Below are 13,683 nucleotides of genomic sequence, written 5' to 3'. Positions count from 1 at the left end.
TTGTATTCAGAGAGTAGTGGTTAATGATTCATACTCTGAAGGGTCTGGGGTTGTCAGTGGGGTACCCCAAGGTTCAGTGTCATCAGTGGTATACCCCAAGGTTCAGTGGTATTAGTGGGGTACCCCAAGGTTCAGTGTCATCAGTGGTGTACCCCGAGGTTCAGCATCATTGGTGTACCCCAAGGTTCAGTGTTATTAGTGGTGTACCCCACAGTTCAGTGTGATTAGTGGGGTACCCCAAGGTTCAGTGATATTAATGGGGTACTCCAAGGTTCAGTGTCATCAGTGGTGTACCCCAAGGTTCCGTGTGATTAGCCGGTACCCGCCCGGCCTATGGCCAGATGGTGGCTGGGCGAGCACCTCGTTCCTCTGGGTGGAAGCCATATGGCATCCTTCCAGACATGCGCAGTTTGCATGCCCGCAGAGCCGCACTGTAAGCCATGTACCAGGGTGGGCTCCCCAGGATACAGTGAAGTCACGAACGAGGAAAGCAACCCCAACACCAGCTTTTGCCACAACAGAATTTTACTTAGATGTGGCAAATAAACACAACCACAAATGCTGGGAACATACAATAAATTTACATACACCCAGCCCAGAGGCTGAGACCCTTGTGCTGCACAGCACGGCGCCTCCTGATGGATGAAGGTAGAAAGTGTAGTAATTTACCTACTGGGGGCACAACTAAGCTGCCACACCTTACCTGTTATTACCCTACAGAGCAGGAATCAGTGTATGGGGGTACGGTATGGGCTAGCCTGCGGTGCAGCACAACAGCTTACAATCTTACACAAATCTACAGTATTCCCCCTCCCATAACTGGTCCTGTAGCACGTCCATGAGTATTCCTTCTGAGCAAAACACCAGTCTGGCTTGAGTTTGTAGGATTTTATCAGCTCGCCAATCTAAAATGTCACTTTAAGTTGTGGAGTCCTTCCAATGATCAATAACAACACTTGTAGCCTGACACAAACAGAGACCCTAACTTACTATAGGCCTGTCTCAGTCCTATAGGCGCCAACACTGAAATGAGATGCGTGCACAATCTTACCGACCCGGGTCTGCTTTGCATCCGCTGGTGACTCTGAACAGAACAAACGTCTCTTCAACAGGCATGCAATGTCATCAGCAGTACATGTTGCTTTGCTCCTCTGTCCTCATCAGCTTCCGGGCAGCAAATCTTTCTTTCTTTGAACAGGGTTAGCGTCTTCAACACCATCAGCTTCACTCAAGTGAATTTCTGATTACAGAGGGCCATCATCACAGCTGGATGGCAACGGATTCTCAAAGTCACTCAGCCATCTTCTCTCTCTCAAGCATGGCTGCTCTCCTCTCCTTCCCCTGCTCACTCTCCAAGTCCAAAACCCCACCCCTTCATGAACATAGAAGTCTCTATGCAGTCTGAGGCTGCTACAATAAACAGTGACATCTTGTGGCTCAACTGCAGAATGTCAGTCAGAACATTTTTAATTCACCTCAATCAGTGTTCAAACAATGAAAGCAGTTTCCCCATCTCACAGCGCAGCGGCACGATCTGTCACTGGCCGTGTACCTCGGACACAGCCGGTGACAGATCTGTGTAAGTACCATGTAAGTACCATCCGTTGTAAGTACCATGTGACCTGCTGTGACCAATCACTGCAGGTCACATGATAGTTGTATACAATGGATGGCTTCATTTTCTTCCCAAAAGAAGACCAAACATTTTGAAAAAAAAACACGTTTTTCTTTGTTTCTGTTATAAAAGTTTGCAAATAAATAATTGTTCTTCATAAATTTAGGCCGAGATGTATTCTGCTACATGTCTTTGGTGAAAATAACCCAAATTAGGATTTATGATTTAGTCTGAAGGGAAGTTATAGAGTTCACAAACTATGGTATAGATCTGAATATTGATCAATCCTGAAGTACTGACAGCCAGTCTATTTTATTAAGGACCAAGAATGTCAGAACGGTACAGATATCCCCTAAATGTCAGGACAGTACAGATATCCCCCCAAATGTCAGGACAGTACAGATATCCCCCAAATGTCAGGACAGTACAGAAATCCCCCAAATGCCAGGATGGTACCGATATCCCCCAAATGTCAGGACGGTACCGATATCCCCCAAATGTCAGGACGGTACCGATATCCCCCAAATGTCAGGACGGTACAGATATCCCCCAAATGTCAGAACAGGACAGATATCTCCCAAATTTTAATTTGGGTACAGTGTTGTATGATCGCGCAATTTCATTCAAAGTGTGAGAGCGCTGAAACCTAAAAATTGGCCTGGGCAGGAAGGGGGTAAAAGTGCCCAGTATGGAAGGGGTTAGTGGGGTACCCCAAGGTTCAGTGTTATTAGTGGGGAACCCCAATGTTCAGTATTATTGAGGTACCCCAAGGTTCAGTGTGATTAGCGTTGTACCCAAAGGTTCAGTTAGCGGGGTACCCCAGGGTTCAGTGTAATTAGTGGGGTTCACCAACGTTCAATGTCATTAGTGGGGTAACCTAAGGCTCAGTGTGATTAGTGGGGTACCCCAAGGCTCAGTGTGATTAGTGGGGTACCCCAAGGCTCAGTGTGATTAGTGGGGTACCCCAAGCTTCAGTGTTATTAGTGGAGTAACGCAAGCTTCAGTGTTATTAGTGGGGTACCCCAAGGGTCAGTGTTATTAGTGGGGTACCCCAAGGTTCAGTGTTATTAGTGGGGTACCCCAAGGCTCAGTGTTATTAGTGGGGTACCCCAAGGTTCAGTGTTATTAGTGGAGTACCCCAAGGTTCAGTGTTATTAGTGGGGTACCCCAAGGTTCAGTGTGATTAGCGTTGTACCCAAAGGTTCAGTTAGCGGGGTACCCCAGGGTTCAGTGTAATTAGTGGGGTTCACCAACGTTCAATGTCATTAGTGGGGTAACCTAAGGCTCAGTGTGATTAGTGGGGTACCCCAAGGCTCAGTGTGATTAGTGGGGTACCCCAAGGCTCAGTGTGATTAGTGGGGTACCCCAAGGCTCAGTGTTATTAGTGGAGTAACGCAAGCTTCAGTGTTATTAGTGGGGTACCCCAAGGTTCAGTGTTATTAGTGGGGTACCCCAAGGGTCAGTGTTATTAGTGGGGTACCCCAAGGTTCAGTGTTATTAGTGGGGTACCCCAAGGCTCAGTGTTATTAGTGGGGTACCCCAAGGCTCAGTGTTATTAGTGGGGTACCCCAAGGTTCAGTGTTATTAGTGGAGTACCCCAAGGTTCAGTGTTATTAGTGGGGTACCTCAAGGTTCAGTGTTATTAGTGGGGTACCCCAAGGTTCAGTGTTATTAGTGGGGTACCCCAGGGTTCAGTGTGATTAGCTGGTTCCCGCTCGGCCTATGGCCAGATGGTGGCCGAGCGAGCACCTCATCCCTCCGCGTGGAAGCCATATGGCATCCTTCCAGACATGCGCAGTTTGCATGACCGCAGAGCCATGCAGCGGCAGGATCTGTCACCGGCCATGTACCTCGGACACGGCCAATGACAGATCTGTGTAACGGTCCCGTTGTAGGTACCATGTGACCTGCTGTGACCAATCACTGCAGGTCACATGACAGTTGTATACAATGGATGGCTTCATTTTCTTCCCAAAAGAAGAACAAACATTTTGAAAATAAAACACGTTTTTCTTTGTTTCTGTTATAAAAGTTTGCAAATAAATAATTGTTCTTCATAAATTTATGCCGAGATGTATTCTGCTACATGTCTTTGGTGAAAATAACCCAAATTAGGATGTATTATTTAGTCTGAAGGGAAGTTATAGAGTTCACAAACTATGGTATAGATCTGAATATTGATCAATCCTGAAGTACTGACAGCCAATCTAATTTATTGAGGTCCAAGAATGTCAGGACGGTACAGATATCCCCCCAAATGTCAGGACGGCACAGATATCCCCCCAAATGTCAGAACAGTACAGATATCTCCCAAATGTCAGGACGGCACAGATATCCCCCAAAATTTTAATTTGGGTACAGTGTTGTATGATCGCGCAATTTCATTCAAAGTGTGAGAGCGCTGAAACCTAAAAATTGGCCTGGACAGGAAGGGGGTAAAAGTGCCTAGTATGGAAGGGGTTAGTGGGGTACCCTAAGGTTCAATGTCATTAGTGGGGTACCCCAAGGCCCAGTGTCATTAATGGGGTAGACCAAGGCTCAGTGTTATTAGTGGGGTACCCCAGGGTTCAGTGTTATTAGTGGGGTACCCCAAGGTTCAGTGTTATTAGTGGTGTACCCCAAGGTTCAGTGTTATTAGTGGTGTACCCCAAGGTTCAGTGTTATTAGTGGTGTACCCCAAGGTTCAGTGTTATTAGTGGGGTACCCCAAGGTTCAGTGTTATTAGTGGGGTACCCCAGGGTTCAGTGTTGGGCCCCTTACTTATTAATATATATATAAACAATATGGGGTGTGAGATTATAAATCCCATTCCAGTCTTTGCAGATGACACCAAGCTGTGCCGGGGAATAACGTCCTTACAGGATGTCTCCAACTTACAAGCCGACCTCAATGCTCTGTGTAATTGGGGGGCTATGGGGCCAATGAGGGCTAATGGTGATAAATGTAAGGTTCTGCACTTGGGGGGGCTAAGAATATACATCATACATACTAGGGGGGTACAACTGGGGGGGTCAATGGTGGAGAAGGATCTGGGGGTTCTGGCAGATCACATGCAATGCAAGCTGCGGTTTCAAAACTGAGCAAAATCCTCTCTTGTATTAGGAGAAGTATAGACTCCAGAGAGAGATATCACCCCCCTCCCCCACCCCGGTACAAATCATTAGTAAGACCTCATCTGGAATATGCAGTTCAGTTTTGGGCTGCAATTCACAAAAAGAACATTGGGGAACTGGAGGAAGTACAGAGAAGGACAACCAAACTGATACGAGGCATGGAGGAGATCAGCTATGAGGAAAGATTAGAGGAACTGAATGTATTCTCTACTGAGAAGAGGAGATTAAGGGGGGATATGATCTCCATGTATAATACATAAGGGGGGGGATATGATCTCCATGTATAATACATAAGGGGGGATATGATCTCCATGTATAATACATAAGGGGGATATGATCTCCATGTATAATACATAAGGGGGGGATATGATCTCCATGTATAATACATAAGGGGGATATGATCTCCATGTATAGTACATAAGGGGGGGTTGCTGTAGGAAAGTCCTGGATTCTTTCTTGGATACACAGAATATAACTGGATATAACATTTATAGGGAAAGTTGATCCAGGGAATATCCGATTGCCTCTCAGGGGGTCAGGAAGGATTTTTTTCCCCTGCAGGAGCAGATTGGATCGTGCTTTGCTGGGTTTTTGCCTTCTGGTGGATCAGCTGTGGGTGTCGGATTATAATTTTTAATGGTACAACTAGATGGATGTCTTTTTTCAGCCAGACTAACTATGTAGGTCCCACACCGCTGCCTCCCATCTCCTGAGACTGCACTCAGTGACTTGGGTCTGAGACACTACAGACATATCCCTCCACCCGGCACAGCCAGCAGATAACAGAGAAGGTCCCCTGGAGGAGTCAGGCACAAGGCAGGAGACCCCAGTCACATGTCCTGGGTGCCTACATTATGCAATGCTTAAAAATCAACATTTTGCTGCCAGCTGAGCCTCAGGACCTCCATAAATCCAGTCTAGATACATAAATTGTGTCTGCAGCACAGAGAAGGAAGATTATCCGAGAGAAATCCAGGAATACAGGACGGGGAACACAGCTCAGGAAAGTGACCAGGGGATTACAGGCTGATATCACCCAGTCCCCGCCCTACTCTGGACCAATCAGTGAGCAGTATGGGTGGAGGAATGGATTTAGTGTTCATGACCCACCTGTGCTGATCTCTGTAGGAGTGTCCTCCTCTATAAATGTCCCCGTTATTCCATCCTCCTCCATAGACTGCTGATCATCCCTCACATACACCTCTTCTTCTTCTGCTTTCACCTCAAATTCTATATTGATTGGATCTCCACTCTAAATCAAGGAAATGACAGAAAATATCATCTGTAAGATATAAGGTTACATAAAAAAAAACTCCACACATTGTCTCCATGAGTTCATGTTGTAGATGCTCCATCCCACCAACCTTGTAATGGTGAGGGATGGTGTGACCTTCCTGTGTGGAATCCCGGGAATAAAGAGGACGGGGACATCTCTCTGGGGGGTTCCTGGTATTAGGTGGCTCCATCATATCCTTGTGTCCTTCTGAAAACTCCTCCATCACTCCATACTCCTCATCCTCCTCTTTATACTCTTCTGTAACAACAATATTATAATCCTCAAGGATTCCACTCTGAAAGATATAATAAAACATTCATTGTAACAAACATGCTGTGTATAAATCACAACTACCAATAATTGTCATCATCTACCTGATGATGGTGAGGGATGGTGTGACCTTCCTGTGTGGAATCCCGAGAATACAGAGGACGGGGACATCTCTCTGGTGGGTTCCTGGTATTAGGTGGCTCCATCATATCCTTGTGTCCTTCTGGAAACTCCTCCATCACTCCATACTCCTCATCCTCCTCTTTTATCTCTTCTTTAACCTCAACTTTAGGATCTCTCAGGTTTCCACTCTGAATATATAATAAAAATGACATCAATGGTAACAATGCAGATAATGTACAGATCCTAATGATACTATCAGTGATTGTTCCTCATCTACCTGATGATGGTGAGGGATGGTGTGACCTTCCTGTGTGGAATCCCGGGAATACAGAGGACGGGGACATCTCTCTGGTGGGTTCCCATGACTGGATCCATCTGTAGGAAACACACACACTGACTGAATCCATTGTTTCTATGTGTTTATCAGATGATGGGGGATCTAGGTGGATCCTCCGTACTGCTCTCTCCTTTACAATAAAGTCTCCTCTTACCCGGTGATGTGAGGGGCGGCTGATTGTCCATCATGATGTCCTTGTAGAGATCCTTGTGTCCTTCTAAATATTGATATGTATCATCAACATGTGTGTATCATCATCTGCTGGAGATAAAAGACGTCACAATGACTATAGAGGAAGAGGACAGACATGACTATGGAGGAAGAATGTCAGGGAGCGTGGAGCCAGGCACACAAGGAGGTGCAATTAAAGGTAGGTTTATTATACAAACACAAGACAGAGTCTATGCAAGTCAAACAGCAACAGCGGATGACTTGATAGGACAGTAGCCAGGAAGGATGGTCGCCAGATCTGGGGTCAGAAGCCAGGAAGGATGGTCGCCAGAGCTGGGGTCAGAAGCCAGGAAGGATGGTCGCCAGAGCCGGGGTCAGAAGCCAGGAAGGAGTCTTGCCAAAGCAGAGTCGGTATCCGGGAGAGCAATGAGAAACAAAACAGGAGCTTGCTGCTGTGCAACAGACAGGACACGAATGCAATGGACAGCTACAAACAGCAGACTTAAATGTGATAAGCTGCCACCTCCTGGGAGGAGCCGAAGAGGGCTGAAAGCATAAAGGATCCCACAATGCTTTGCAGACACCTAAGATGGATGCCAGCACATGGAGCAGCACAAGCCCTGAGGAAAGGTAGGACCTTGACAGTAACTCCTCCTCAAGGGCCCTCCGTGGCTCAACATAAGGCTTCTGGGGAAAGCGGGCGTGAAAAGCGCGGAGGAGGGCAGGAGCATGAACATCCGCGGAAGGAACCCAGGAACGCTCCTCGGGACCATAACCACGCCAATGGACCAGGAACTTCACCCGACCGTGGACAAACCAAAAGTCCAGGATGCTCATACTCCTCATGACGGTCAACCCGGATAGGATGAGGACGAGTCGGAGAGGCAGTAAAGCGATTACAGACCAGAGGCTTCAACAGGGATACGTGGAAGATATTGGAGATACGCATCCCAGGAGGAAGAGCAAGGGCATAGGCAACCGGGTTCACCCTGCGGAGGATGCGGAAAGGACAAACAAAACGGGGAGCCAGTTTCGGTGTGGGCACCCAAAGATTGAGGTTACGAGTGGACAACCACACCCGATCTCCGACCTGGTATGAAGGAGCGGGCAACAGTCTATGATTAGCCTGGAGCTTCTGGCGCTGAGCTGAATCCTTCAAGGACCTCTGGATCTGCCCCCATGAGGCAGGCAGGGCAGCAAGATGGTTATCCACAGCCGGAATGTCCTGTGGCGAGAAAAACTCAGGCAATACAAAACGGGTTGGAACCCATAGTTGGCCATGAAGGGAGACATCCCGGAGGAGGAGTTGACAGCAGAGTTCCTCGCAAACTCTGCCCATGGCAGGAAATCAACCCAATTGTCTTGATGGTCTGAGATATAGCAGCGAAGGAATTGTTACAGGGCCTGGTTGGAACGCTCCGCAGCCCCATTGGACTGTGGGTGGTAGGCCGAAGAGAAGGAGTGCTTGATGCCCAACTGGGAGCAGAAGGCGCGCCAGAACCTTGACACAAACTGGCTCCCACGGTCCGAGACTATCACCTTAGGCAACCCATGCAAGCAAAAGATCTCCCTGGCAAAAACCATAGCCAGTTCTTGCGCAGTCATCAATTTTCTTGAACGGAACACAATGGCACATCTTGGAGAAACGATCAATGACCAAAAGAATGACCGTATGGCCTCAAGACGCAGGGAGGTCTACAATATAATCCATGCTTAGGTGTGACCAGGGATGCTTCCCATTGGGAATGGGTTGCAGAAGGCCCAATGGAAGATGCCGAGGAGATTTATTCTGGGCACAGACAGAACATGCCGCTACATATATGAGGAGATGTCGGAACGGAGAGATGGCCACCAGAATAAATGAGAAATGACCCAGGACAACTGGTTCCTCCCTGGATGACCGGCAGTCTTGGAGTTATGGTAGGTATGCAGCAAGCGGGTGCGCAATCCCTCAGGTACGAAACATTTACCAGCCGGTCTCTCAGAGGGAGCATCAGTTTTAGCCGCCAAAATCTGCTCCCCAAGTGGAGAAGTCAGGCTGGTACAAATGGCAGCCAGGATCTGATCCGGAGTTATCACCGAGGTCGGCTCAGGGTCCTCCCTGGACAGTTCAGAGTATTGCCGTGACAAGGTATCAGCCCTGACATTCTTGGAGCCAGGCAAATAGGAGACCACATAGTTAAAACGCGACAAGAACAGAGCCCATCTGGCCTGATAGGGCGTCAACCTCTTAGCTTCCGAGAGATACGTCAGGTTCTTGTGGTCAGTGAGAATAAGAACTGGAACCCAAGAACCCTCGAGCAGGTGCCTCCATTCCTTGAGAGCCTGAATAGCCAACAACTCCCTGTCTTCAATCTGGTAGTTGCATTCTGCAGAGGAAAGCTTCCTGGAGTAGAACCCACAGGGAAGTAGGGGTCCATCTGGTGACCAAACGTTGAGACAGGAGGGCGCCTACTCCCGTCTCAGATGCATCAACTTTGAGGACAAAAAGGCAACCCAGGATTGGGATGAGACAGTATCGGAGCCGAAGCGAAGGCGGATTTCAGAGCTTCGAAAGCGGATGACCACTCGTGGGGATTACTGCCTTTCTTGGTCAGATCTGAGAGAGGCTTGGCTAGCGTGGAGAAGTTTCTGATAAACCTCCGATAATAGTTGGCGAATCCCAAAAAGCACTGAATGGACCGAAGACTACTGGGACGAGGCCACTGCAGAACCGCCAAAACCTTCTGAGGGTCCATGGAAAAACCCACAGCGGAAATGATTTAGCCCAAAAAGGCAACCTGGGATCTGTGAAATTCACACTTCTTGAGCTTACAGAAAAGCTCCTTCTCACGTAACCGTTGCAGCACCCGCTTAACATCCTGGATATGAGACTCCATAGACGCAGAGTAAACCAGGATGTCGTCCAAGTAAGCCACCATGCACTGCTGCAACATGTCACGAAAGACATAATTAATGAACTCCTGAAAGACCGCGGGCATGTTACACAACCCGAAGGGCATCACCAGGGATTCACAGTGGCTGGTTCTGGTGTTGAACGCGGTCTTCCACTCTTCGCCCTCCTTGATCCGTACGAGGTTGTACGCAGCCCTAAGGTTGAGTTTAGTAAAGACCGTTGCTCCCTTGAGGCAGTTGAACAACTCGGTAATCAACGGAATTGGGTAAGCGTTCTTAATCGTGATTCAATTGAGACCCCTAAAATCGATGCAAGGCCTCAATTCACCGCCCTTCTTTTTCACGAAGAAAAAGCCAGCTCCTGCTGGAGAAGTAGACTTGCGAATGTGCCCCCGGGAAAACGCATCCGCAACGTACTCCTCCATGGCCTGATTCTCCGCAACTGAAAGAGGATACACCCTGCCATGAGGAGTGGCACCAGGTTGTAAGGTTATGCCACAATCGTATGGACGATGAGGAGGCAGAGCACCGGCACGCACCTTGTCAAACACATCCAGGTACTCCCCGTAGTCAGTGGGCAACACGGAGTCCGAGGAGGCACAAAACACCTTAAACAGGTCCACGGATGTAACGGGCCCCACACTGTGGAGACCACGAGAGAATCTTGGCCGACTGCCAATCAAAGGTTGGATTGTGCTTCTGAAGCCAGGGATATCCCAAAACCACTGAGTAGTGCAGGGAAGATATTACCTGGAAACAGGCCAGCTCCCTGTGAACAGCCCCAATAGCTACTTCAACCGGCAGGGTCTCGTGGGTAACCTGCGACGGTTGCAGGGGCCTGCCATCTATCGCCTCGAGGACCAATGGAGTAACTCGAGCCTGCAGAGGAATGGAATACTGAGCAGCAAATGAACTGTCCATAAAGAACCCGCCAGCACCAGAGTCTACCAACGCCTGGGCCATCACCGAGCCTTCTTCCCAATAGAGGACAACGGTGATTAGCGGTTTATCTTTGCGGGGAAACCGGGGACGAGGAAACTCCACCCAAGATCTGCCCCCGACAGGATCTCAGGTGCGAGCGTTTCCCAGAAGGACCGGACAGGACAGCCAAAAATGCCCACCGAGACCACAGTACAGGCAGCGACCCTCCCGACGCCGAAAGGCGAGCAAACCCCAGCTGCATGGGCTCACCGCCAGACAAGCCATCCCCAGGAGGCGTGGGAGGAGAGGGAGGAATGGGTGGGACAGAAAACATAGGTGCCAATCGGTTAGGAGGCCTCTGCAGATGCTCCTTAAAGTGAAGACCTCTCCCTGAGCCTGGTGTCAATCAGGATTAGGAAGGAAATGAGTGCTTCAAGCTCCACAGGCAGTTCTTTGGCTCCAATCTTGTCCTTCAATGCTTCTGAGAGACCATGAGAGAAAGCAGAGACCAGAGCCTCATTGTTCCAACCCACCTCTGCTGCCAGGGTACGAAATTCTATGGCGTACTCGGCAACGGTTCGTGATCCCAGATGCATGGACATGAGCAGCTTAGCAGCAGAGGCAGAGTGAGCAGGCACATCAAATACCTTACGGAAGGGGGCAACAAAACCGGCAAACTCGTGAATCACAGGGTTATTGTTCTCCCATACAGGATTTGCCCAGGCCAAGGCCTTGTCCGAGAGCAGCGAGATTAGGAAGCCCACCTTTGACCTCTCAGTAGGAAAAACGTGGGGTATCAATTCAAAATATATGCACACTTGGATAAGGAAACCCCGACACTGACTCGGCTCATCCCCAAAGCGATGTGGAAGGGGGGCTGAACCAGTCATACCTCTGGGCACCACAGGTGCGGAGGTAGGCGCAACAACCGGAGCAACAGCGGGAGTGACCACAGGAGTGACAACCGGCCTAATAGCACCAGGAGTAAGGTGCGCTGTGCGTGCAAGCAGCGTCTGCAAAGCCTGAGCGAACTGATCCAAAAAGAGATCCTGCTGATCAAGTCTGGCAACCAACATAGGGAGCGAGGATGTACCTGCACCGTCAGGATTCATGACATTTGTGCAGTGTCAGGGAGCGAGGAGCCAGACACAAGGAAGTGCAATTAAAGGTAGGTTTATTATACAAAAACAAGACAGAGTCTATGCAAGTCCAACAGCAACAGCGGATGACTTGATAGGACAGAAGCCAGGAAGAATGGTCACCAGAGACGGGGTCAGAAGCCAGGAAGGATGGTCGCCAGAGACGGGGTCAGAAGCCAGGAAGGATGGTCGCCAGAGCCGGGGTCAGAAGCCAGGAAGGATGGTCGCCAGAGCCGGGGTCAGAAGCCAGGAAGGATGGTCGCCAGAGCCGGGGTCAGAAGCCAGGAAGGATGGTCGCCAGAGCCGGGGTCAGAAGCCAGGAAGGATGGTCGCCAGAGCCGGGGTCAGAAGCCAGGAAGGATGGTCGCCAGAGCCGGGGTCAGAAGCCAGGAAGGATGGTCGCCAGAGCCGGGGTCAGAAGCCAGGAAGGATGGTCGCCAGAGCCGGGGTCAGAAGCCAGGAAGGATGGTCGCCAGAGCCGGGGTCAGAAGCCAGGAAGGATGGTCGCCAGAGCCGGGGTCAGAAGCCAGGAAGGATGGTCGCCAGAGCCGGGGTCAGAAGCCAGGAAGGATGGTCGCCAGAGCCGGGGTCAGAAGCCAGGAAGGATGGTCGCCAGAGCCGGGGTCAGAAGCCAGGAAGGATGGTCGCCAGAGCCGGGGTCAGAAGCCAGGAAGGATGGTCGCCAGAGCCGGGGTCAGAAGCCAGGAAGGATGGTCGCCAGAGCCGGGATCAGAAGCCAGGAAGGAGTCTTGCCAAAGCCGAGTTGTTATCCAGGAGAGCAATGAGAAACAAAACGAGCTTGCTGCTATGCAAAAGACAGGACACAAATGCAATGGACAGCTACAAACAGCAGACTTATATGTGATAAGCCGCCACCTCCTGGAGGAGGAGCCGCAGAGGGCTGAAAGCATAAAGGATCCCACAATGCTTTGCAGACACCTAAGATGGATGCCAGCACATGGAGAAGCACAAGCCCTGAGGAAAGGTAGGACCTTGACAAAGAGGACGGACATGACTATGGAGGAAGAGGACGGACATGACGGGGGGTTACTGGGTGTAAATAGAACATAACATCTTATTACCATTTTATGACTGTAGTCTCTGCCTGGTCTGTGCTTGAGAATCATCCCCCCCCATTCATGTGATCCTTATCAGTTCCTAATTGGGGCAGAGATGAGTGCTCATTTGGCCATCTCCCTAGAAATTTAGAACAGCTTATGGGGGGAGATCACTGATGGGGGGGGGGGGGGGACAGTCACTGATGGGGTGCTGCTTTTGAGTGAGTGCTGCGTTGATGGAGTACTAAGAAGCAGTTGAACTAAAGCAGAACTCATGCACTGAAACATAGATACAAGAAACTCTCCTGCATGCTGGACAGACTGCAAGCAAACACCCCGGGAAACATCTCCTACAAGTCTGAGTCCCACTCCGTGTACCTTTTATTATGTCCCCTCTACTCCTCCTTTCATATTACTTTCCTGCGTTCTCAAAATCTCACTTCTTTACCCCTCTGCTCCACCCCAAAACTTGTACATCTCCCCCTCACTGCTACCATCTCCCTACTACTGCTCTCATCACCTCCTGCTGATACTTCACTCACCTGCTGACCCAAACACCAGGACTGGAAGACATGTGCGCTCGTGTACATCCCGCTCCCATCTTACTTTCTGCACCCTCCTTCTCCTAACATCTGGGGATATCTCCCCAAACCCTGGTCCTCCAGTATCTCACCCCCACACCAGGCACCCTCCTTCTTCTCCTATCCTCTGGGGATATCTCCCCAAACCCTGGTCCTCCAGTATCTCACCCCCACACCAGGCACC

General features: G+C 49.7%; 2 protein-coding genes across 2 annotated transcripts in view; one reads left to right on the top strand and one right to left on the bottom strand.

Moving 5' to 3' along the window:
* LOC149468115 (uncharacterized) overlaps positions 1–13,683 on the top strand; it is a 368,056-nt gene that overhangs the window by 104,274 nt on the left and 250,099 nt on the right. The window lies entirely within an intron of this gene.
* On the bottom strand, positions 1,126–6,609 carry LOC149468119 (uncharacterized). Its single transcript, XM_089670646.1, has 3 exons — positions 6,379–6,609; positions 6,093–6,299; positions 1,126–1,188 (listed from the first exon to the last, which is right to left on the bottom strand). Exons 1-3 carry the CDS (start codon positions 6,607–6,609, stop codon positions 1,126–1,128), a joined length of 501 nt encoding a protein of 166 aa, XP_089526772.1.

Source organism: Staurois parvus, unplaced genomic scaffold, assembly GCF_062004578.1.
Source record: "Staurois parvus isolate SC_StPar_1 unplaced genomic scaffold, SC_StPar_1.0 ptg000092l, whole genome shotgun sequence".
In the NCBI taxonomy this organism is placed as follows: Eukaryota; Metazoa; Chordata; class Amphibia; order Anura; family Ranidae; genus Staurois; species Staurois parvus.
The sequence above is the reverse complement of the archived record's forward strand: the minus strand, read 5'-3'. Positions and strand labels throughout refer to the sequence as shown.

Bases quoted from the DNA above. Each gene is read 5' to 3' on its own strand.
- LOC149468119 (XM_089670646.1), bottom strand. From the start codon at position 6,609: ATGTCATTTTTATTATATATTCAGAGTGGAAACCTGAGAGATCCTAAA. The intron at 6,300-6,378 runs GTAGATGATGAC...TATATCTTTCAG, and splicing joins CCATCCCTCACCATCATCAG to AGTGGAATCCTTGAGGATTA. The intron at 1,189-6,092 runs GTTGGTGGGATG...CCCTGTTCAAAG, and splicing joins CCATCCCTCACCATTACAAG to AAAGAAAGATTTGCTGCCCG.